This window comes from Poromitra crassiceps (assembly GCF_964638095.1).
Source record: "Poromitra crassiceps genome assembly, chromosome: 4".
Lineage (NCBI taxonomy): Eukaryota > Metazoa > Chordata > Actinopteri > Beryciformes > Melamphaidae > Poromitra > Poromitra crassiceps.
Window position 1 is genome coordinate 19147668 of NC_139626.1, and position 24354 is coordinate 19172021.

Below are 24354 nucleotides of genomic sequence, written 5' to 3' on the forward strand. Positions count from 1 at the left end.
ATATGGACATAAAATCATTTTTCTTACTATACAGCTTGTCAAACAATTTGAGAGCAAAGTAAAAGGTTTACAGTACAATGATATTACAGTAGCACAGGCAAAGTTAGTAGTTTGGAGATCTTGGTCCCACATGTGGTGCTGTACTCCATTTCTGTCCTAGGCCTTTAACAGTTGGCTGAAACCCCCTGAAATAAATCCATATCTAGGTATATAAAGAAAGAGGTAGTCAGAAATGATGACAGGAAGAATTAGTCTTAAATGGACTGATTCACTCTGTTTGTTTTCTATTGAGGCAGGGGTGAGGGGAGATCCAAATTTGGTTAACTCTATGCTAAAGGTCTCAGACTTGACTGGTTTAGGTCTATATATGGAACAATGAATGACAGCTCCTTACTGGGCATAAGGACGGCACGGTGGCTCAGTGGTTAGCATTGTTGCCTCACAGCAAGAAGGTCCCGGGTTCGAACCCTGGTCTGTCCCAGGTCCTTTCTGTGTTGAGTTTGCATGTTCTCCCCGTGTTCGTGTGAGTTTTCTCCAGCTGCTCTGGTTTCCCACCACCACCAAAAGACATGTATGTGAGGGTTAAGACTCCTGTCAGTGCTCCTGACCAAGGTACTGGCAAAAGAACTGGAGTTGGTCCCCGGGCGCTGCACTGCGGCTGCCCACTGCTCCTAGTTCTAGGAAGGTTCCTAGTAGAGGATGGGTCAAATGCAGAGGATGAATTTCCCCATGGGGATAAATAAAGGATAACTTGACTTATAGGTTGGCTTCCAAAGTAAGATACATGAGCTCCTATTAGTCAATCTGGAGGAATGCCAGCCAATAACATTTAAAGATATTATAAAATGTGAAAAGAATGGAAGCTGATTGGACAATTGATCACTAGAACACACTTGAACACAAAAATAACATAATAATCTGCTAACATGCACAGGACAGCTTTGTTCATGGTGCTGTATAGCTGAAAGGAAACACAATCTGACCAGTTGACAAACTAGCAGTGTTTCCTCTGCACAAGCTCCTCACAGCCTCACAGCGAGAGAACAACACAAAATAGTCATCAGCCTGCCGGCCGTTCGTGTTTCATTCTTCATTGCAGAGAGAGAGGACAAGTGAGTGACAATAGCAGAGTGGGATTTTGGAGAAAGAGGGAGATTGAGACAGGAGAAGCACGTTTCCATCAGCCCGCATTTGTTTCGTTTGATAGAAGCATGCAGCCATGAGCTCAGCTGACAGCTGAATGTAGGCTACTCAAAGCAAAGGGGAAAAATAAATATAGACTAATATTATAGTATAGGCTATTAATTATAGCATTAGTGATTAATCTAGGCGATGCGCGGCCTCGCCCATAGCTCGTCCTCGCCTGTCCCAGCAGCTGTTTTGCCCTTACTTTGACACTATTACTTTCTGTGTAGAGTAACTTGTTACTTATTACACTCCTTTTGCATTACTTTTACCAAAACAACAGCAGCAGCAGAATGACATCGCCGCCCCGGAACCATTCCGAAAAATAATTTCAACTGCCTTGAAGTCAGTGTAACCCGTCCAAAATTCTAAATGTTATAATTTTCCTTTGTTATTGTCATCTATAGTGGTTATTTGCATAAAAACACACAGTTTGATTAGGAAATGATTGTTATCTTTTTTAAATACAGTATGTGCTTTGATTTAATCAAATGTAACTCAATTTGTAACTTGTGTTACTTGACAAAGTAACTGGTATAATATTACTGAAATCCTATAAGTAATAAGTTATATTACTCAGTTACTGCTAAAAGTAATATATTACATGTAATATGTTACTTTTGTAATGAGTTACCCCCAACACTGCTGATGACATCACATCATTAGCTAATTAGCCTAATTAAAAAATCTGGCTCTGTCAGGTCACCAGCACTGGTGCCCTTTACACCCCTTGAAAGTTTCAGCCTGATCGCACTTGAAACGGCGTAGCTGTGACTGGACACAGAATTGAAACATACAAACAAACATAAATATCGCCCACATACTAAAATTGTATATATAGATGACATGACGTTAAACTGAATGTAATTTTCTGATGTTTGCCTAATGAATAATATTGTAAGAGATGTACATCTCTGCCTTTAATGGACTGCCACACAGATTTCCATTTAATACACACTGTTTCACTGTTCCCGATTGTTTCAATCAAACCTAACATGTTTATCATTGTGGTAGATCACAAGCCTCTTGACAGTGTTCTGTTTTTTAGACTGCTAGACCGATCTCTATCAGCTACTTGCCTTTTATCACATATAATCTACCTTTGATATCATAGAAATCATACACTTTGCACATCTTATATTATATATCATGTCATTCTTCATCTTCATTCATGTTCAATGTTTATCAGTTTCCCTGTTGCATGTTTCAGCTTTCCACAACAATGCTAACTTGGAAAAAACAAGTGTGTGTGTGTGTGTGTGTGTGTGTGTGTGTGTGTGTGTGTGTGTGTGTGTGTGTGTGTGTGTGTGTGTGTGTGTGTGTGTGTTGATTCAGCGCACTTACCAGTCCACTGGTCCCCAGTGATTTGTTGTATCCAGTAAGCTCAGCTCAGGCAGCACACTGGTCTGCACCGGGAGTCAAACTGGTACGGTTCACCTCCTCTCTGCTCGGTTCACACTCCAGCTTCAGTAGTGCCGCCCGGAGCCCCACAGAGCCGGGCTGTGATTGGTCAATGGGCCAATTATGGTCCCGCCCCCTTTTAGGGGGAAAACACAAGCCACCTCACCATTGACTTCAATGTAAAATAGCAGTACCAAAAAACAAACAAAAAACAGAAAAATAACAGATTTAATTTGGTTTATTAATGACCCAACGACACACTGCTGGGCTCCGCTACAACAGCATTTCAATCATGAGAGACTAGTAGAAAGTTTAACAAGCTTTAATGATGCTTTAATGATACAACAAATTAATTTTGGCGTATGACTCCATGATATGATGACGCTCTCCTGAGATGATGAGAGGGCGTTGTCAGTGAAGAATAGGATAGGAAATCCCCCATAGGGAATTCTTCAATCAGGAGTCAGGACGATGGTGGTGGTCAGGGGAGGAGGTGGGGCAAAAACTGCTTTAGCGATGATGATCAGCAACTGAGAATGACATATGGCGCATACAGCACATAGCAAACAGTAAAACATAGACCCTGATATACTACGCTGATTAGGTGATTGGGATCAGCTGGAGAGGAATAGCTTGGGCTGATTGGTTATTGCCACATGTGTGGTAAACTGTGAATGGGTGAGGAGACAGCATCAGAGAAGGGGGGCGAGCCTAACAATGAATGGGTTATACAACCTCAAAGAAAGGGGGCGTGCACTGTGATATGACCTGAACTGGGCGTTAGCTGCTAAGTAGTCTTCATTATAGAAAATAGTCCAAGACATTATTTAATGTAGGAAGTCTAAATTAGCAACACGCGGACACCGTAACTAGGTCTCAGACGGACATGATTTTAGATGGGTCAAAGTAATATTTCCAATGTATCTTGCGCATTCTGTGGCCGGCCGAGTTATAATATATTGTCATTGACTATATCAAGGAGAAGGGCATTTAACAGTGCACTGTTATGTCTGTGTCTTGATGGACTTAGAGCAGCCACATGCTTGATATGCTCTCTACAAAGAATGTACTACATATTTGTGTTTATTTGCATTTATTTATTTTGTCAGTCTTTTCAGTGACTACTCATGGTCTCCTCTGGCTGCTGAGAACCCTGCTGGCCACTGCTGGGGTAGCAGTAGACACTGCATAAATGGCATATTTTGGTATGCTGATACAACATTACCAGTGATAATACTGTGTACTCTGGCCTTTCTCATCAGCATTTTACATGGAGATTAACCCCCTGCCTGTCCATTATATACCACTTAAAGAACTTTACTGTACTTACATGGACATATATATATATATATATGTATATGGATATTTTACTTTGTACTTTATAATTTATAGTTTGAGATTGTTGTGTTTGCTCAATCATTCATCTTCTGTTATTGCTGTGATCGCTGCACTGCATATTGCACAAAGACAAATTCCTCGTTTGTAACATGATTACTCACTATGGCTATTAAAATTATCTTGAATCTTGGATCGTATGCCCGGGTCCCCATGGAGATATTGTGGGAGGTGCTGCAGGAGTATGAGGTGCGGGGGTTACTATTGAGGGCCATCCAATCTCTGTACCCCAAAGCGAGAGCTGTGTCCGGATTCTCGGTAGGAAGTCGGACCCTTTTCTCAGTGGGTGCCTCTCCCTGATGAGCTCCCTAATGGCAGCATCGCTTTCTATGACCTTCAACACCCATTGGATCGGTTTGCAGCCCAGTGTGAAAGCGGCTGGGATGAGTATTCGATTTCGATTTTTCCCTGTTGATATTTTTTGTTTTTGCTCCAATTGAAATGTTTTATGGTCATTCCCAATTCAGTAGGTCACGGGTTGCTTGGTTCCAGCCTTAAAACGCGTTATATAAGGATTATTCTAAATGTCTATCGAGAAAATGAATGGGAAACTCACTTCCGGGGCAAGAGATGATGTCACAATGAACTAATGAACATTAATGTGAGCTGATGATTGAGAGAAACAGTGGAAGGATAAATACAGAAGGAGGCAGTAATGCAACATAAAGGATGCCTTTATGTAACATAAGAGCTGATGATCACTTATAGAGATTGTGACATCATCAGTGATGTCATACATCTCTGATGACGTCATAGACCCATAGACATTGTGACATAATCAGTGATGTCATAAATCCTTCCCTGCTGAGGTTATAAATGGGATGGATTACTCTTGCTCATAGCCCAGTCAATATCACTTGAACCTGTAGCTACAACATAGAGCATCAACCAAGTCGCCAATGTGGTTGTTTTGTAGCTGATCTAGCGTAAGTGAGCTACCTAACTTATGGGGGTCAAAGTTAGCTATGATTTCACTGGGTGTCTGGTTGCCTGATGGACATGTCAAGGCTGATCAAATCTGCATCGTGATTTGGGGGCTGTGATGAAGCCCAAGACCCCCACTCCATTCCCAGCTGGCCACACATACAAAGGATGGTTGTTAAAATGGACAAATTATATGAAGGGTTATCAACGGAGATGGGTTGTCCTGAGCAACGGATTACTGTCGTACTACAGGACCCAGGCAGAGATGGGCTACATGTCTAGGGGCACGATCAACTTGGTCACAGCAACTATCGCTGTGGAGGATGCCTGCAACTTCGTGATCTCTAATGGGGCACAGACATACCACCTGAAAGCCAGCTGTGAGGTGGAGCGTCAGCGCTGGATCACTGCTCTGGAGATGGCCAAAGCCAAGGCTGCCCGCATGCAGGCCGAGTCAGATGACTCTGGGGATGACTTCTCTCCATCCTCTGCCTTGGCGCCGCCTGGACAGGGTGGCGGGATGCAAAACACTGAAGTCCAGTCCACACTCTGGACGCTGGGCAGCAAGGTGGAGGATCTCAGCACGTGCAATGACTTCATTTCGAAACATGGCTCTGCCCTCCGGAGGTCTTTGTCAGAACTGGACAGCTTGTGTCTCACTGCAGAGGCCGAGGATAAGATTAGGCAGGTGACGGAGACGTCCAAACTGTTCCGCATCGCCTCCAATGTCATGATAAATGCGTGTCGAGACTTCCTTGCACTTGCCCAGGCCCACAGTAAACAATTGCAGAAAGCCCTGCAGGCAGAGAAAGATCAGCGGGTGAGGCTGGAGGAGCCCCTGGAGCAACTGGCCAAGCAGCACAACCACCTGGAGAGAGCTTGCAGAGGGGCCTCGCAGGTGAACACTCCCACAGACAGCAAAGGTTCTGCCGGACCAGGCCTGGGAACGGGTGACACAGCAAGCGATGAGGACGATGACGAGTTCTTCGATGTCATGGAGGTGCCTGAGTTTATCACTGTGCCTGCAGACCCCCAGTTCCATAAAAAGTCAAGCAGTAATATAAGTGGCTTCAACAGTGAAATGTGTCTTGATGATCAGTCACTGAATGAGGAGCCGTTAGCGATCAACCAGGAGTCCCCGCCTCAGGAGGTGGTGCCGGTGAAGAAGGGGGGCATGGTAGCACAGTGGTAGCGTTCTTGCCTCGCACTCTCGCCTCACAGTAAAAAGTTCCTGGGTTGGATTCCCGCCTGGGTTGACACAGATATAGACATACCTCCAGTGTCAACAGGTGGGCTATCTTGTCGAAAGTGCCTCTCTGTGTGGAGTTTGCATGTTCTCCCTGTGCCCTTGGGTTTCTTCCATATAACATCAATATGGACCCCCACTAAAAACATGTAGAAGATCGTCGTCTGACCAGCGGCGGTTGGAATAAGTTGGTCCCTGGGCGCTTCACTGCAGCTGCCCATGCTCCTGGCCTGACCATGGAGGATGAGCCAAGATGGGTCAAAAGCGGGGGACAAATTTCATGGCGCTGGAGAAAAACAACAATAAGCAATAATATACCGGTATATTTGAATGAAAAGACAAAAAAGAACACTAGCAAAGGCAGTGAAAGGTGCGGGATGTCATTATTTTCACTTAGTCAATATTATAATCAGTCAGTCATATTGCACTCCAAGCTTGTACGAGGTAGTGTGTGTGTGTGTGTGTGTGTGTGTGTGTGTGTGTGTGTGTGTGTGTGTGTGTGTGTGTGTGCACGTGCGTGCGTGCGTGTGTGTGCAGAGATGTGCAGTATTTTAAATAGATGTATTTAAAATAGGTATTTCAAATACATTTGTGTATTTTGTAATTTGTATTTGTCAGGACAGAGAAAAATAAGATTTGTGTATTTTGTAATTTGTATTTGTCAGGACAGAGAAAAATAAGATGTAATTTGTATCAAAATACTTTCAGACCTTATATTTTGTGTATTATAAATACATAAAATACATTTGTTTTATTTTATGTGATTTTATTCTCAAATTGACACATTTTAAACATTGACAGGTTTAAACTGTACGGGTAATCGGGAGCGTCGCGACACTGAGCAAGCTCCGAGGGTTGGATGCGTGAGGGATCCAAGCGAGTCCTCACCTGATCAGAGAGTCCCATAAACACGGGACAGGACAACAATGACAAACAATGCAAAACGAGACATAAACTAGCATAAACAATATCAACAACCTGCATTGCGGCTTTTACTGTCAATGGTTGCGGCCCTAGCCCCATCTTCTGTGTGGACTCGACTGAGCTCGAGAGTGCAGGGGCGTCAGCCATCTTATAGACAGGTATGGCAGCCCCGTATGGACAAAAAGGCACCCTCTATACCCTTCAGACCAACACATCTATAGACCCTTCTCACGGGGGCCATTTTGTGTCGAGAAGCCAGGGTAAACACAGGTGCAAGCAAAACACTAATGAGGGTTTCCAACTTCCATGATTGGGATTTGGAAACCCTCATTAGTGTTTTGCTTGCACCTGTGTTTACCCTGGCTTCTCGACACAAAATGGCCCCCGTGAGAAGGGTCTATTCGACAAACAGCCAAAGCAAATAGAAATAAACATTTAACATTTCTAAGCTGGCAGGGGTGATCTGTAACACCTGGACTAGCACCAATACACATTTCCCTGTTACTCATGACATTTTTTTTTAATCTTTGGAAACCTTGGGATCTTGAATCGAATTTCAAATAAAGTTCTGTGGGTTCGACCAAAGCTTGGCTGCCAAATGTGGTTATAATAATAATGGTCCCGCATGAATGACCGGCAGGGTTGAATCAATTCAGTTTGAGATCAGGCCATAGTTCTTTGATGTCTAGCACTAGAACAGCTGTTCATGTTCACAACCCTTTGAAGCATTTATTCATTTTCTCTATTCCTTTTCAGGGTGGTAGGAGGTTGGAGCCTGTCCCAGCATGCATTGGGTGGAGGTCAGGGAGACTCCGTGGAAGTCTTCAGTAGGCCTACACCACAGGGCAAACATATCAACAGGCATTGAGTCCACATGGCCTAGTTATCAGGATCACAATCGTATGTATGGCTATGAAGCGACAGTGCTAACCACTGAGATCCAGCACATGTGAATCTTTAAATGTGGTGTTACTCTTTCATTCATCTGCAAGAATATGCTCCTGTACACACGTTAACAAATCATCTTTTTTATTTTCAAAATCATGCAAATCCATTAATTTCTTGGACCCAGTCCATCTTATACAATTATCTCTCTCTCACACATACATACATACAAACATACATACAGAAGTAGCAGTACTCAACAAGTCTACATGATGCACTACTGTGTTGCAAATTAACCCCTGTTCAGTAAATATGAACTTTGAAAAAAATCATATATATATATATATATATATATATATATATATATATATATATATATATATATATATATATATATATCACTTGAGCTATCCAGACTGATAAGTGTTATTGCAATAGTTTCATATTAGTCATTCAGTTCAAGAAAGAAAGGAAGAAAGGAAGAAAGAAAGGTCCTGATGGCGTGATATAATAAGATCAATGGAATATATTAGATACATTTCCAACATCCCACATGGTTTTGGCATAGTGTGGTTTGGAACTTAAAAGCCATTGTGCTATCATACTAGTATGGTCACTACTTCCTGTTAAATCTAGAGTGAGCATGCTGTGTCCTCACTCAACATTAAAATCAAGTGGTAAACTAACTTAACACAACAACCTCACTTTTTTGTAACTTTATTTGCAAATAAATTGTCATATTGATCTGGGAGACAAAATGAAGCAGGCCCTTGTTACATGGTCACTTTACACTGGTCAGGCATCTCCAATATGCTCACTGAAGGGCGATTGCTTGATCTTAAACCAACTTGAAACCTAAATACAGTAAATGAACATTTTACTTAGTATATTAAAACACAGATGGTTAAATGAGAGAAAAGCATATAACCAGATTCTCCCCCCCCGCCTCCCATAGGGATGCGTTCTTGGCCAATGACTTGAAGAGTTCTAAATTTACAATGAAGCCCACAACACTTGAATACAATATTAGATAAATCTTAAATAATCTTAAATAATCCTAGAAAAACTTTTTTTGTGCGATATAGATCATCTTGCGTCTTTTATTTGTTAAACTTTTTCATTAAACTTGCATAATAAACATGCAATGAATTATTTCTTTTCTGAGATAGTTTTTTGGAGAATGTCTATACTGTAACTCTGTTTGCTGTATTGCATAAGAGCATCACCAAAAGAAGTCAGTAAAAGACTTCAGATATGAACGATCCACATTTGAAAAGGTTTCTTGAACATACATGTTGCTTGAACAATTGCCCACTTTGAACACATTCAAACCAATACAAACGCACACTTCCTATCAGAGCTGACGAGGAGCCAATCAGTCCAAACAAACAAAAAACAGCATATTGTGAAAGAAATACATTGAATGAGTTACAATGTTTTCACTCAGTGGGCTGCATTGTGTCGATCCAGAAGAAGGACCCACAAGGTTCAAACATTGATGTAACGTTAAGACATTAAATGTATTAATTGGGAGCATTTTTAATACAACGTACTCGCTATTTTGTTCACGTTTGAACATCACCAGCTTGAATGATCTTGTCTTACAGTGCCTAGAGATATAAATCAAGTGCAACTTAAGTTTGTCAAATGCATGGAAATGATATTTTTATTCAGGTCTGCTCTGCACCATTAAAACAGCTTAAGAATCATTGAGTGGTGTCAGTCTTCTCCTAAACCTAACAACAAGGTCCTGAGGGACATATACAGAAGTTCGCTCTCATTCCTTCCATCTCCTTTTCTCTATTCCCAGAACCATCTCTCTATCATAGCTCACTTTTCTTTTCTTTAGTGCTCACATGTATGCATATTCCTCTCTCTCATCCACATTTACAGTAGCCACCCTGTAACAAGTATTGGCCCCATCACTACTGATTGTATTTATGTGAAGCCCTAGCTTAGTAAGGCACTGGATCCTCCTGTCCCCTCCCTCTCCTTCCTACCATCCCTATATCCACCCCTGTCTATATCTATATCTCTCTACCTTTTGCTTACCATGTTCACACACTGTGAGCACCATGGTTGTTCTGACCGACTGGGTGGTGCGAGAGGCTCCGATGTAAAACGTAAAAATGAAAATGTAATGTAATGAAATGTAACCATTTCCGCCAATCATTTTTTGCAACATTTAATCCTGGCATCTTTCAAATACGTGTAGAGCAGGGGTCCCCAACCTGCTCCCACCCCCCACCCCCCGTTGCATATTTCACAGTTTGAACTGGCAAGCTTTGGATAGCTGTAACTAATTGACCATTTTGTGCTTGCCAGCTATTGATGAGCTATTTGTTCATGTAGCAAAATCACATTGGTTGTGCGTGTTGATCATGTTGCTAGCAGAGTGAATGCACGGTTAAGGAACCCCTCATACACAGTACTGGCATGTTCCACCATGCGTCATGCAGTGTACGCCTTACAACTTAGTTCAGACTCAAGACCCACAAATTTCAATGTAACTCTCACACGCTATCATGGACATTTTGTCATTGTCATCATCATCATCATCGTCGTCTCTTCTAACATTGTCCACTCGTTGAATATTAACCACTGTCTCACAACTCAGAATTGTTTCACATTTAAGTAAGTGGTGTTCCCACTTCCTTCCTTCCTTCCTCCTCTCTACATCCTTGTATCTCCCCTTAACTCCTTCCATCCTTTCAATTTGTTTGCATGTCAGTGTGAATTTAAAGCAAATGTAGAATAAGGTGAAGCACAGAAGTCATCATCTGAACCAACATCACTTTTGTGCCTCCAATTACACATTATACAGTGTGTAATCATAGATTGTTTTTTATGTACAAAGTCTCCGTAGCATTCCAAACAAAGTGAGCTGGAAGGTGGGGATTTGGGCCGGGGTTGATGTAGAGAAAGGCTTGGGGTCATAAATCTAGATCTGGAGCCTGGGGGAAGGACTGGGACTAGGACTAATAAGACTGGAACTGGAACTGGAGGTCAGATCAGGAATATAAGTTTGGGCTGGAGAGAAGACTGGGGGATATGGTGCTGGAGGTGTGTCCTCTGCAGGGGGTTGGACTGAGACTAGCTAAAGGAGCTGTCATTAGATGAACCGGTCGTTTGGTAGAAGTGGGACTCGCGAGGAGCATGGGCGGTAGACATGTGGTTGAGGGCGGCAGGGACACACACGGAGGCTGAAGCTGTGGTAAATATTGAATATGGAGGAAGTTCCTCTGTGACAGGCAGGTGTTGAGCTTAGGATCTTGGGCTTTGGGCCTGAAGCTTGGGCTGTAGTTGGAGCTGGGCTTGAGTGGAATGGGGGAGGATGACTGCGGAGGGAGAGCCTGGTCGTATGGAGTGGAAGGTAGATTACAGTATGAAAGAGAAAGAGTCTGTTGCTCCATGAAGGGATCAGTTGAGTTGATCCTCGTATTGTTTCCGGAAACAGTCACCGGCAGGGAAAAACTCCCAGCAACGCTCCTGGTACATCTTCCATACATACGACTCCTGCAGACATATTGAGAGAGTCGAGAAGTGAGTGCTTAGATTCATATTTTATATTTTAAGCATTTAGATGACCAGTGACTACTCATTTAGTCCACATTAAGGCCACGGACCCCCTCTCCCCCCATTTGATGGGATTTTCTCTCTCAGATCCAAATCAGAGAATATTTTTGTTGTCAGATATGATTTAGGTAGGTAGGATGTTGGTCACTTAGGGCGTATTCACAACTGTAGCTCATTTGCTTTGTTCCAATTCATCATCTTAATTGATACAATTTTTGCATTTGTGCCGGTCCAAATAGGATTGCCAAACTCCTGGATTGGCCAGGATACTCTGGTACTAGCCTCCCGGGATGGAAAGAAATCATTCCCAGAGATTATATTCTTATAATCTTGTAAAATCTCTGGGAATTATTACATTAGTGCGTGTGTGTGTGTGTGTGTGTGTGTGTGTGTGTGTGTGTGTGTGTGTGTGCGTGTGTGTGTGGGGGTGTGTGTGTGTGTATGTGTCATGTGTGTGCATGCGCGCGCGTTGGGTAGGTCTTCATTGTACGTCGGGTGCGTGAGGAGAGAGGGACAGAGAGAGAGAAAGAGGGAGAGAGAAGAGTGGGGGAGAAAGAGTTTTTTATATATATAACCAGCGCAAATATAAAAAAAAAAATCTCTGTAAAGACCCTTGCAACTTCTGCTATTAATATCACGGAGACTATAGAGATTATCAAGACCATATGAACACCTGTCCTGTCAGGAATAAAATATTAATAATACTAATTTAATAATAGCATATGGACATTTCAAGGAAGACATTTCAGCTACTTCTGCTCTCACTCAGGATGTCAATATATAACCGATGCGATGTATAGTTTTTGAGATATGTACGTTTGTTTGGCCCTCAAGATGGCGCCGCAACAGTGGTGTGATGCCAACAGAAATTGCATAGGAAGCAGGGCTGTAGTAACAAACATAGCACCATGTATCTGCTTTCAGTTTTGTCACTTCATGAGCTGAATTAGCACCGAGTGAGATGCTGAAATACAGAAATGAGAGGATGAGGAATTGAAAGAAAACTGGTTTACCTGGCCTGTGTGCTCTGTTTCGTCTTTGTTGATGAGATACATCACAAAGAATCTAAAACACACACAGATGTATTAGACAAATGGCACACATTCACAAACATACACACACGTGTGTGTGCGCACTCACACACACACACACACACACACACACACACACACACACACACACACACACACACACACACACACACACAAACCATATGTCTGCATGCATGAACAAATTCCCAATCCTAAACTAATCATAAGCCCAACCCTAAAACTAACCCTAATTCAAATTTCTAACCATAAAAACCCAAGTCCTAAACCTAAACTAACTGTAAATATGTCACCTAATCTAAGCCTATTCTTAATTCTAAACCCAAATCCTGATCCTACTCTTAAAATCGTCCTATGTAGAATGACTGACCAAAATGTCCTCACTCTGAAAGTCTAAAATTCAAACTGGTTCTTGCATAGCACAAATAGAAGTATAGCAACACAAGCACACATGCACACACACACACACACACACACACACACACACACACACACACACACACACACACACACACACACACACACACACACAGCTGTACTCACAGATAGTTGGCTAGGTTGTGCTCCTGTAGTGTGTGTGTTTCAAAGCCGTGCGGGACTGTGTCAAAGTAGTCGTTGCCTATTCCACAAATGAAGCATTTGGTCTGCAAGGGAAACATGGAGGGCATATTCCATTAGTGACTGTTCTACAAATCTGGGTGTGAGTCTGTATCTGTGACCCGATTTCCACCTGGTGGATCTTCTGCATGAGTGATGTTTATGCAAGGTGCAAATGTACAGAGCATACTGTGATATGAATCTGATGGCATCTGTGAAGATACACATCACCGTGTCATTGCTGTGGCAGGAAACATCTATGCCTGTGTAAACATGGCATCGCCATGAGTAGCAAAGTCATTGCCTTGAGTAAAATGATAACACCGTGGGTAGAACCATCATTGCTGCAGGTAGACCCGTCATCACTGGGGGTAGAATGGTTGTCGCCGTGGGGTTGATGCGAGTTTTGTATGGGGATTTTGGTTAAATGCATGAAACAAGGCCTGTGGTTATAAAAAGTTTATGAAACAGCGAAGTTTGTGTTCAGCAAGATAATCTTCACAACAGGGTCGGTTCTAGGCATAGGCCATATAGGCAGTCGCCTAGGGCACCGCGGTCACCAGGGGCGCTGCACTGTTTGGATGTGTAACGGACGATATTACTGTCTTTCAGAGGCTAGGGGGCTGATTTTTAAAGCTAGACTGAAGCTACTGGTGTCATATGAAACTAGAAGTCCTAATGCATCCACTGGTACCATGTTATGCTAGCTTGTCAGGAAGGGGGCTTAATAGTGCTCCAAAGTTATGCTAAATTTTGGCGAGGGAAAAACTTGCATGGCCATTTTCAAAGGCGTCCCTTGACCTCTCAGCTCAAGATATCTGACGATGATGATGATGATAATGATGATGATAAAATGATATATTTATAGGGAGATGATTCGGTTTCAGTTGTGCTAGTCTCATATGCTGGTGGGCGAATGGAGTTTGTAGTTTATCCACTTTTTTTTCTTTTTCTTTTTAACACCACGACAGCCCTGCCCTAACCTTGCGTCACCAGGCTCTTCTCGGCGAGAAAGAGCCTGGCTTCCGCTCACAATTGATTTTGTCACCCTACCTGGTTCCGGCCTAGAGCCCGCCCTAGACCGGATGGGCAGCGTTTCTAGCTCGTCAACTTTTACGTTAACTTGACAATTTAACCCAAGTATCAGAACGGCAAACAACAAAACAAAAGATGGACGTACCGAACGAAGTTTTTGAAGAAGTTCTTTTAGAAACATTGCGGATTCACAATCTCACATCTTTTAAGCCGATACAGAAGCTTTGCATCAGACAATTAATCGAGGCAAGAGACGTCAAGCTAACGGCAACAAAGACGTTTTTTGGTGCACTGCCTTCCGGTGTTTATTCTGGTTCCGTGGTTTACGCCCCATGACAAAAAGCGGGATGAAAGGTGCCCAGACTAGCCCTGCCCTGTACCCCACTTTGAGAATCACTGATCTAATAGACAGCACCCAGATTTTCCAGCCACTAGGCTGCTAATCGACAGACAGTAGTAGTTTCATACAAAACTAAAACAACCTAGTCACAGATAGACCTTGTAATATTGATGCTGACAAACTGTCTAGATACCCTGCAAAACCGGCCTGGCAAAACTATGACAAGGGATATCTGGGACTAAGCCCGCATAAGGGGTGTGTGTGTGTGTGTGTGTGTGTGTGTGTGTGTGTGTGTGTGTGTGTGTGTGTGTGTGTGTGTGTGTGTGTGTGTGTGTGTGTGTGTGTGTGTGTGTGTGTGTGTGTGTGTGTGTGTGTGTGTGTGTGTGTGTGTGTGTGTGTGTGCGCGTGCGTGCATGGCTGCATACGCGCGCTAGCACGTGTCTGTCTGTCTGTACCTCCATGTCTTCTTTCACTTGCTCCTGCTGATCTCTCAGCTCTCCAAACGCGTCAATGATCAAACCTGGAAAAGCAAGAGCAGAGATTGTGTCAAAAGACTGTCCTGTGATAGACTGTCCTGTGATAGTCTAAAGACTGTCCTGTGATAGTCTAAAGACTGTCCTGTGATAGACTGTCCTGTGATAGTCTAAAGACTGTCCTGTGATAGTCTAAAGACTGTCCTGTGATAGACTGTCCTGTGATAGTCTAAAGACTGTCCTGTGATAGTCTAAAGACTGTCCTGTGATAGCAACATCAAATGTGCACTCCCCCAATCAGTGCATTCACGAGTGTCCTGGGTGTCCCATACTGGATTGGACAGAGTAGTGGTTCCAATACTTTGCTCTGCATTAAAAAAAAATCATTATAGGGCGTTATTTTTTATAGTTGGAAGCAACAGAGTCTCACAAAAATTGTGACACAGTAACGTTGGTCAACAGCCCAAAGCACAGCTGGAGGCCAGCGTTTAGCCTAACGACAGTCTGATATTAGCACAGCTAGAGGCCAGTGTTTAGCCTAACCACAGTCTGAACCCTTTTCTTTTCTGCACCCGTTTTTTAGAAAAGGGTTATGATCAAAAACTGCTTAATGATTGTATGTCCAAGGTCCGCGATAAAGATAGGGAGAGTCTCTTGAAACCCAACCCTCCTCCTCTCAAACAGCAGCCCCTTGTTTTATCCACAACGTTTTCTCCGATCTCCCAGTCGGTTAAGAATGTCATTAGAAAACATTGGCATATATTGTCCAGTGATCCCGTTGTGGGTCGCGAGTTTGTCAAGTATCCTATATTCGCCACTAAGCGACAAAAAAATGTGAATGACAAGCTTGTAAAGACCGATCTTTATGTGAAACCCACACATTTTTTAAATTCTCTTCCCCCAGGTAATTTTCCGTGTTTGAATTGTGTAAGCTGCAACGCCATGATTAAAGGTAATCAATTCTCACATCCCCATACGGGGAAATCGATGATGGTCAAAGATAGAATCACATGTCGGTCCACTCATGTTGTCTACCTTTTAAAATGCCCGTGTGGTTTGTACTATGTTGGGAAAACAAAAAGACAACTGAGAATTAGAATTTCCGAACATAAGAGCAGCATCAGAAGGGGTGACGAGAAATCTCCGGTTGCCAAACATTTTAATAAATATGACCATGGCGTTTGTAGCTTACGTTTTATGGGGATTGAGTCAGTGGGGCCACTTCTGAGAGGAGGAGACAGGGAGAGAAAACTTCTCCAGAGAGAAGCATATTGGATTCACCACTTACAGACTGAGCATCCTAAGGGTTTAAATGAAGAATTATTGCTCTCTTGTTTCTTGTAAATGGTTTTGATCCCTTGTTTTGATGTGTGTTTTGATATGTGATTGGTCATGCTTACACATTTTGAGATGGGTTTTCTGCTCCTGTCATGCAGTTCGAGACTGAGGAGTTTCCTTAAATTCTTCTCATTTTTCTTATAGGCTACTTCTAATATGCTTCTGGTATTTTTTTATATCATTGTGACAGATACCATTTATACAGATTGAGACTTGTATATATCTACAATTGTCCATATTTATCTATTTTTTTACATTTATTTTGTTCACAGATTTATTTCTTTTAGGATCTGTGAGTGATTTAATCAGTCATGTTGATGTATTCTGATCAGCTGTGCGGTCATCTTATTTATTTGTTATGTAGGTTCTTGACCACTCTGTTTGCTCTAGATATGTTGAAGATTGATTGATTGATTGATGCATGCATTTCCCACAGCTGGTTTCAATCAGCATGGTCCTGGCTCCTACTTATATGGGTCACACCCACTGTTTGTTACAACGCTGAGGAAAGCCTGTGAGGCTGAAACGTTCGTTGTATATTTGCTGCTGTGCGTATTAAAAGTTTACACTTTACAGATATCTGAGAGTGCTGTTTTTGATTTAATTTTTCAGTCTGATATTAGCACAGCTAGAGGCCAGCGTTTAGCCTAATGACAGTCTGATATTAGCACAGCTAGAGGCCAGCGTTTAGCCTAATGACAGTCTGATATTAGCACAGCTAGAGGCCAGTGTTTAGCCTAATGACAGTCTGATATTAGCACAGCTAGAGGCCAGTGTTTAGCCTAACCACAGTCTGATATTAGCACAGCTAGAGGCCAGTGTTTAGCCAAACAACAGTCTGATATTAGCACAGCTAGAGGCCAGTGTTTAGCCTAACCACAGTCTGATATTAGCACAGCTAGAGGCCAGTGTTTAGCCTAACCACAGTCTGATATTAGCACAGCTAGAGGCCAGTGTTTAGCCTAACCACAGTCTGATATTAGCACAGCTAGAGGCCAGTGTTTAGCCTAACCACAGTCTGATATTAGCACAGCTAGAGGCCAGTGTTTAGCCAAACAACAGTCTGATATTAGCACAGCTAGAGGCCAGTGTTTAGCCTAACCACAGTCTGATATTATCACAGCTAGAGGCCAGTGTTTAGCCAAACAACAGTCTGATATTAGCACAGCTAGAGGCCAGCGTTTAGCCTAACGACTGATATTAGTACAGTCTCATATTGAAGTAGGCAGCTGACGCATAGGGGTGAGAGTCGGTTTGACTCCTGACGTGTACCGTTTTTAACTGTAACCCAAACCATAATAACTAACCTTAACCAAGTAGTTTTAGTTGGCTAAACATAAACGGCGTAGTTTTATTTGCGTGACATTTTCAAATGAACAAATCAACATTGAGATTCTACAATTGTAGATGTTGAGATTCAACCATTTTACAGTCGTTATTGTGAAACATTTTGCGCTGTGGACCAACCTTGCTATTTCACAATTAGGAAAAGTCACACAAAAACAATATGGTATTCCCCCCCCCCCCTTTTTTCTTCCCTTCTTCCATTTTCTCCCCAGTTGTACTTGGCCAACTCCCCCTGCTGTCCCGGTCGTTGCTCCACCCCCACTGCCGATCTGGGGAGAGTTGTAGACTAGCATGCCTCCTCTGATACATGTGCAGTCGCCACCCGCTTCTTTTCACCTGACCGCGAGGAGTTTCACCGGCAGGAGGCAGGGTGCGTGGGAGGATGACGCCATTGCGCCCAAGCCCCCCTCAACAGACCGACCAGAGAAGACGCTAGTGCAGCGACCAGGACTCGTCTCATACCCCACCAGCTTTCCACCTGCAGACACGGCCAATTGTGGCTATACTGTAGAACCGTCTGACTAAGCCGGAAGTGCCGCTGACGGGAATTGAACCCCGGTCTCAGCAGCGGTAGGCAAGTGTTTTGACCTTTACACTACCCGACTCCCCCCATGGTGTGTGTATTTGTGTGTTTCTGTCATCAATCTCTCACCCTGGATTATGGCTAGGAGGATGACGATGACGAAGAAGAAGAAGGTAATGTCAAAGATCATGCGGTAGATCTCGTACTCGTCGCCTGCTGGGTCCTCAATCTGGTCACCGATCCCCCCACCTGCCCGCACGCCTACATACATATGAAACATATAGCACTGGGAGAGAGGGCGAGAGACAGACACGAAGAGGGGGAGAGAGAAAGAGAGTGAGAGTGTTGACATTGAGCCACGTCACAAATCTGCGTAGCCCCAGTGCAGCCACTTCAGGCATTATTTGTGTGTACCCTATGACATGCTTAAACCTTACAAAGACTCCTTCGTGGACATCGATATACTTTTACACATATCTGCCACACTGCCAATGCACTTCTTGTTTGTGGCATTTTAGATGTAGTGTTGTTATTACTGAAAGATTTCAGCACCGGACAGCACCCATGTGCCAGGTGCTGAAGTCTTTTGCTTTTTTGCACGTGAAAGATGTGTTTGTTATTGCCTTGTGGTCACTCACTTGTATATAGGCTTATAGCTGTTTTGTTGCATTTAATTTCAAAAAATTCTAATTCAAATTTCAAATTCAATTAAAAACTAGAGACCATCTTGTGATGGGATCACACCAGCCAAATGAATGTGGGCCAGGGCATAAAGTGAGGGAGCCCATGTCTGGGCATCTGGGCATAGCAGCAATGGATGTTTCCGCCAAAAGGCCTTCTTCAGCGTTGTCTGTCTGTTGTTCAACGCCTTTTGGCTGAAACGTCCATTTCTGCTGTGCCCAGATGAGTCATTAAACTGTTGAAAGGACATTAGCATGCTGGCCTGTTCTCTTTTCAGACTCAGGATGAAACCATTTACCAGCCACATGCTGTCGCGGTTGGTATTTATATTGAATGTGCTGTGTGCCATATCTGCTTTTATTGGGGGGGAGGGGGACAGACAAGAACTTCCTTATAAGGTAACTCTGAAGTCATGAAAATCAACTATTTCCTTAGCACATCCACATATTGGTCAAGCTATCCCTTAGCAACGGGAGAGAAAAAAATCCTGGCGCCGTGCCCGCTAAGAGAGGAACAAGTGAAGAGAAATAGTAAGATATCAGCTCATCAGTCAGAGATCAGCTCATCAGTCAGAGATCAGCTCATCCTCACGCTTCTCTGGCTGTTATTGTAAGGGCTTTATCCACATAAAGGGAGGTAAGGGAAGGCCCTTCATCCCTCCAGCTCTATCTGTCTCTCTGTCCACCCCCAGTCCCACTCAGCCCCTATCACTTCCTGTATCTCTGTATCTGTCCACCCCTCAGTCCCTCTGAGCCCCTGTCACTTCCTGTATCTCTGTATCTGTCCACCCCTCAGTCCCACTGAGGCCCTGTCACTTCCTGTATCTCTGTATCTGTCCACCCCTCAGTCCCTCTGAGCCCCTGTCACTTCCTGTATCTCTGTATCTGTCCACCCCTCAGTCCCACTGAGGCCCTGTCACTTCCTGTATCTCTGTATCTGTCCACCCCTCAGTCCCACTGAGGCCCTGTCACTTCCTGTATCTCTGTATCTGTCCACCCCCAGTCCCACTGAGGCCCTGTCACTTCCTGTATCTCTGTATCTGTCCACCCCTCAGTCCCACTGAGGCCCTGTCACTTCCTGTATCTCTGTATCTGTCCACCCCTCAGTCCCACTGAGGCCCTGTCACCTCCTCCTGTAGCAAAATAAGGACTGGCTGCTGTCTTTGCCACCCCAATGCTCCTTAATAGGAAACAGCAGAGCTCTATGGAATGCTTCGGGTGGCTGGCTATAGGGGATTAGTGTGTGTGTGTGTGTGTGTGTGTGTGTGTGTGTGTGTGTGTGTGTGTGTGTGTGTGTGTGTGTGAGAGTGAGTGTGTGCAGCCTGAATATTCAGGGTGACAGAGGGACCCCCTGCCCCTTAAAACACGCACGTGCACACGTGCACACACACACACGTGCACACACACACACACACACACACACACACACACACACACACGCACACACACATCCCTTATATAGTGTTCCTTTCACTTGGCTTGGCAGCATGAAACAGCCCCGTCACAAAAGGGTGATGCTTCACCCCTTTTCATCTGTCTCTCTTTCCCCTTCATTTTACATTGTTTCCTCCCTCCATCTCTTTCTCCTTTTGTTGGTCTCTGCATTCGAAATGTGTCAATGTTGTACGGTTCATTCACTCAAACCTCTCAAAAAAGTTTGGAAATGTGTTTTGGTCTATCATATCTGTGCTCTTACTGTATCATCAGCATTGTATCATATCTGTGCTCTTACTGTATCATCAGCATTGTATCATATCTGTGCTCTTACTGTATCATCAGCATTGTATCATATCTCTGCTCTTACTGTATCATCAGCATTGTATCATATCTCTGCTCTTACTGTATCATCAGCATTGTGTCTTATCATATCTGTGCTCTTACTGTATCATCAGCATTGTGTCATATCATATCTGTGCTCTTACTGTATCATCAGCATTGTATCATATCTGTGCTCTTACTGTATCATCAGCATTGTATCATATCTGTGCTCTTACTGTATCATCAGCATTGTATCATATCTGTGCTCTTACTGTATCATCAGCATTGTATCTTATCATATCTCTGCTCTTACTGTATCATCAGCATTGTATCATATCATATCTGTGCTCTTACTGTATCATCAGCATTGTATCTTATCATATCTGTGCTCTTACTGTATCATCAGCATTGTATCTTATCATATCTGTGCTCTTACTGTATCATCAGCATTGTGTCTTATCATATCTCTGCTCTTACTGTATCATCAGCATTGTGTCTTATCATATCTCTGCTCTTACTGTATCATCAGCATTGTATCATATATCTGCTCTTACTGTATCATCAGCATTGTATCATATCATATCTCTGCTCTTACTGTATCATCAGCATTGTATCATATCATATCTGTGCTCTTACTGTATCATCAGCATTGTATCATATCTGTGCTCTTACTGTATCATCAGCATTGTATCATATCATATCTCTGCTCTTACTGTATCATCAGCATTGTATCATATCTGTGCTCTTACTGTATCATCAGCATTGTATCATATCTGTGCTCTTACTGTATCATCAGCATTGTATCATATCTGTGCTCTTACTGTATCATCAGCATTGTATCATATCTCTGCTCTTACTGTATCATCAGCATTGTATCATATCTCTGCTCTTACTGTATCATCAGCATTGTATCTTATCATATCTTGTCATGTGGTTCAGTGACAGCTCTCCCATTTGGCTGGGCTGCCTTGGCTTTCTTTACTACCTTCTTCTTCTCTACTGCTCCTCGGATTTAATCACAGACTGGATGAGGTGCCCTCATCCAGTCTTTACAGTGAGTGGTTTCTTCCTGACAAGCTGAAGCCCACAGAGCCCTCATCCAGTCTTTACAGTGAGTTGTTTCTTCCTGACAAGCTGAAGCCCACAGAGCCATCATCCAGTCTTTACAGTGAGTAGTTTCTTCCTGACAAGCTGAAGCCCACAGAGCCCTCATCCAGTCTTTACAGTGAGTTGTTTCTTCCTGACAAGCTGAAGCCCACAGAGCCCTCATCCAGTCTTTACAGTGAGTTGTTTCTTCCTGACAAGCTGAAGCCCACAGAGCCCTCATCCAGTCTTTACAGTGGGTGGTTTCTTCCTGACAAGCTGAAGCCCACAGAGCCCTCATCCAGTCTTTACAGTGAGTTGTTTCTTCCTGACAAGCTGAAGCCCACAGAGCCCTCATCCAGTCTTTACAGTGAGTTGTTTCTTCCTGACAGGCTGAAGCCCACAGAGCCCTCATCCAGTCTTTACAGTGAGTTGTTTCTTCCTGACAGGCTGAGGCCCACAGAGCCATCATCCAGTCTTTACAGTGAGTTGTTTCTTCCTGACAGGCTGAAGCCCACAGAGCCCTCATCCAGTCTTTACAGTGGGTCGTTTCTTCCCGACAGGCTGAGGCCCACACAGCGCTCTTCCAGTGTACAAAACGTAGATTTATTTTTATTAAAAAACTTTCTTGGCAAGGATCATTGAATGGATTATGCATTACATCACTGTCTGGCATCAGCAACCAGGGGAGAATGCTACATTAACCTTAGGTAAGAAAGATGCACAAAGTTTCATTTATAAAACTTGTAATAGCAATTAGCAAGCAAGTTTGACGTCGGCACCGCTCAAGTCTCTGCCTCGGTATTTCTCGGTTCTGTACAGGTCCGGTATGCTCGGTTCTATACGGGTCCGGGTGCGACATTTAACGGTTTTGTCCGGGTGCGGGTCTCAGCTTTCTAATAATAGATGGGTCCAATTCGGGTGCGTGCACACATTTCCCGGGTCCATCATTTTGGACCTGTGGAGAGGACCTAGAGAGAGAGTGTGTGTGTGTGTGTGTGTGTGTGTGTGTGTGTGTGTGTGTGTGTGTGTGCTGTGTGTGTGTGTGTGAGAGATTAGGAATAGGACTTTGCTTGAATACTTAGTAAGGGATTAAGGCCTGAGTAGTGTGACTTTAGCTGTATTTGGTGTTGAAAGTGGATGCAGAGGGGGATGGTTCTGGGAAGCCAGAAATCACTGTTTTATTAGCTCATGGATTTTTTTGACTTGCATCCTGGCTCAAGGGTGCCATGCATTCACTCAATGATCTGTTATTGTGAGTGGGCCAGTGGCGGACTGCATAATCGGGCACGTCGGGCAAATGCCCGGTGGCCTGACCTGGCCTGCAAAAAAAAAAAAAAAAAAATTTTTTTTTTTTTTACAGGCCAGGCCAGGCCACTCACTGAACAGCAGGCCAGGCGCCGAATACTGGTTTACTAGTGGTTTTATTACTTTATTCAGGGTTAAAGTGGGTGCATCTCATTGTAAAATTGGACTTGGCCCAAATTGGGCTTCAAACGGCCCAAATTGGGCTTCAAACGGCCCAAATCTGGCTTTAAACGACCCAAATTGGGCTTCAAACGGCCCAAATTGAGCTTCAAACGGCCCAAATTTTTCGCCGCCGCCCTTCGGACGCCGGCACACGCGTCGGCCCGTATCGGCCTGGCCTGCTTGGTATCTAATGCCCGGCCTGAATTATGATCCCAGTCCGCCCCTGGAGTGGGCTGACTGAAATGAATTAAACTACTGGCTAATAAACTTCTTGTCTACTCACTGTCAACATGTCGTCACACTTCATGTCCGGCGATTCCCCGTCTTCACTCTTGTTGTAGAACTTCCTGAAGAAGTTAAAGGCCACTACTGTGTAGAGGTACACCACCACTGCTAGCAGACCTACTGTTAACACCAACTGAAAGAGGAGAGGAGAGGAGAGGAGAGGAGAGGAGAGGAGAGGAGAGGAGAGGAGAGGAGAGGAGAGAGGGAGAAAAAAGTTACTCACCTTAATCTTATTATGACTCTTTGTTTGTTAGGTTGATGTAGGAATTGAAGTGGGCAGGCCCATGGGTCCCACAAGTCCTACAACAGATCTTGAATTTGGAATCCAGAGTGCACAGAGACCATCAGCACGTATGTCCACCAGGGTGGGAATCACACGGAGGCCATCAAGCCATGGCCTCCGTTGACCCTCCCTCTGGCCGTGATGCCCTGAGATCCCTAAGGTCACCTTGGCAGTGCCCTGCTACCAGCCTGCTACTGTCCCCCCCCTACAGGAGGGGGGGGCGCACCCCCCCTGATCACCATCAACACAACTCAGTGACAGGGTCAACATATCCATTTCCCATATGTAGCAGACAATATCAAAACACAAAAGTTGATTTCTGTTCGATAGCAGGATTCACAATTGTCACCAGAGCAACAGGCAGACAACATAATATCACCATCTGAAGGTCACCATTTACTGAAACAGGTTGTCTTTAATGCCCAATGTCAAACATAGTGGCCAAATTACCCAACCCATTATATTGATCATATTGACTAGGCTACAAGAAAGCCAAAACATTTCACACTACACCTTTAAGTCAGAAGCTCTCCATGAAAATAAAAGTGAAAATTGGT

At 43.7% G+C, this 24354-nt stretch overlaps 1 protein-coding gene across 1 annotated transcript in view; it reads right to left on the bottom strand.

The window, feature by feature from the left end:
- Positions 1-11380: 11380 nt before the first annotated feature.
- The window catches only part of ryr2a (ryanodine receptor 2a (cardiac)), a gene marked incomplete at both ends in the record, with an annotated part of 216432 nt that continues 203458 nt past the window's right edge, over positions 11381-24354 (bottom strand). The window contains 6 exons of the mRNA XM_083635808.1: positions 11381-11476; positions 12550-12601; positions 13129-13229; positions 15013-15077; positions 18368-18524; positions 23513-23647. Of these exons, the coding sequence (XP_083491934.1) occupies positions 11381-11476; positions 12550-12601; positions 13129-13229; positions 15013-15077; positions 18368-18524; positions 23513-23647 (606 nt within the window). The remainder of the gene's footprint in view (positions 11477-12549; positions 12602-13128; positions 13230-15012; positions 15078-18367; positions 18525-23512; positions 23648-24354) is intronic.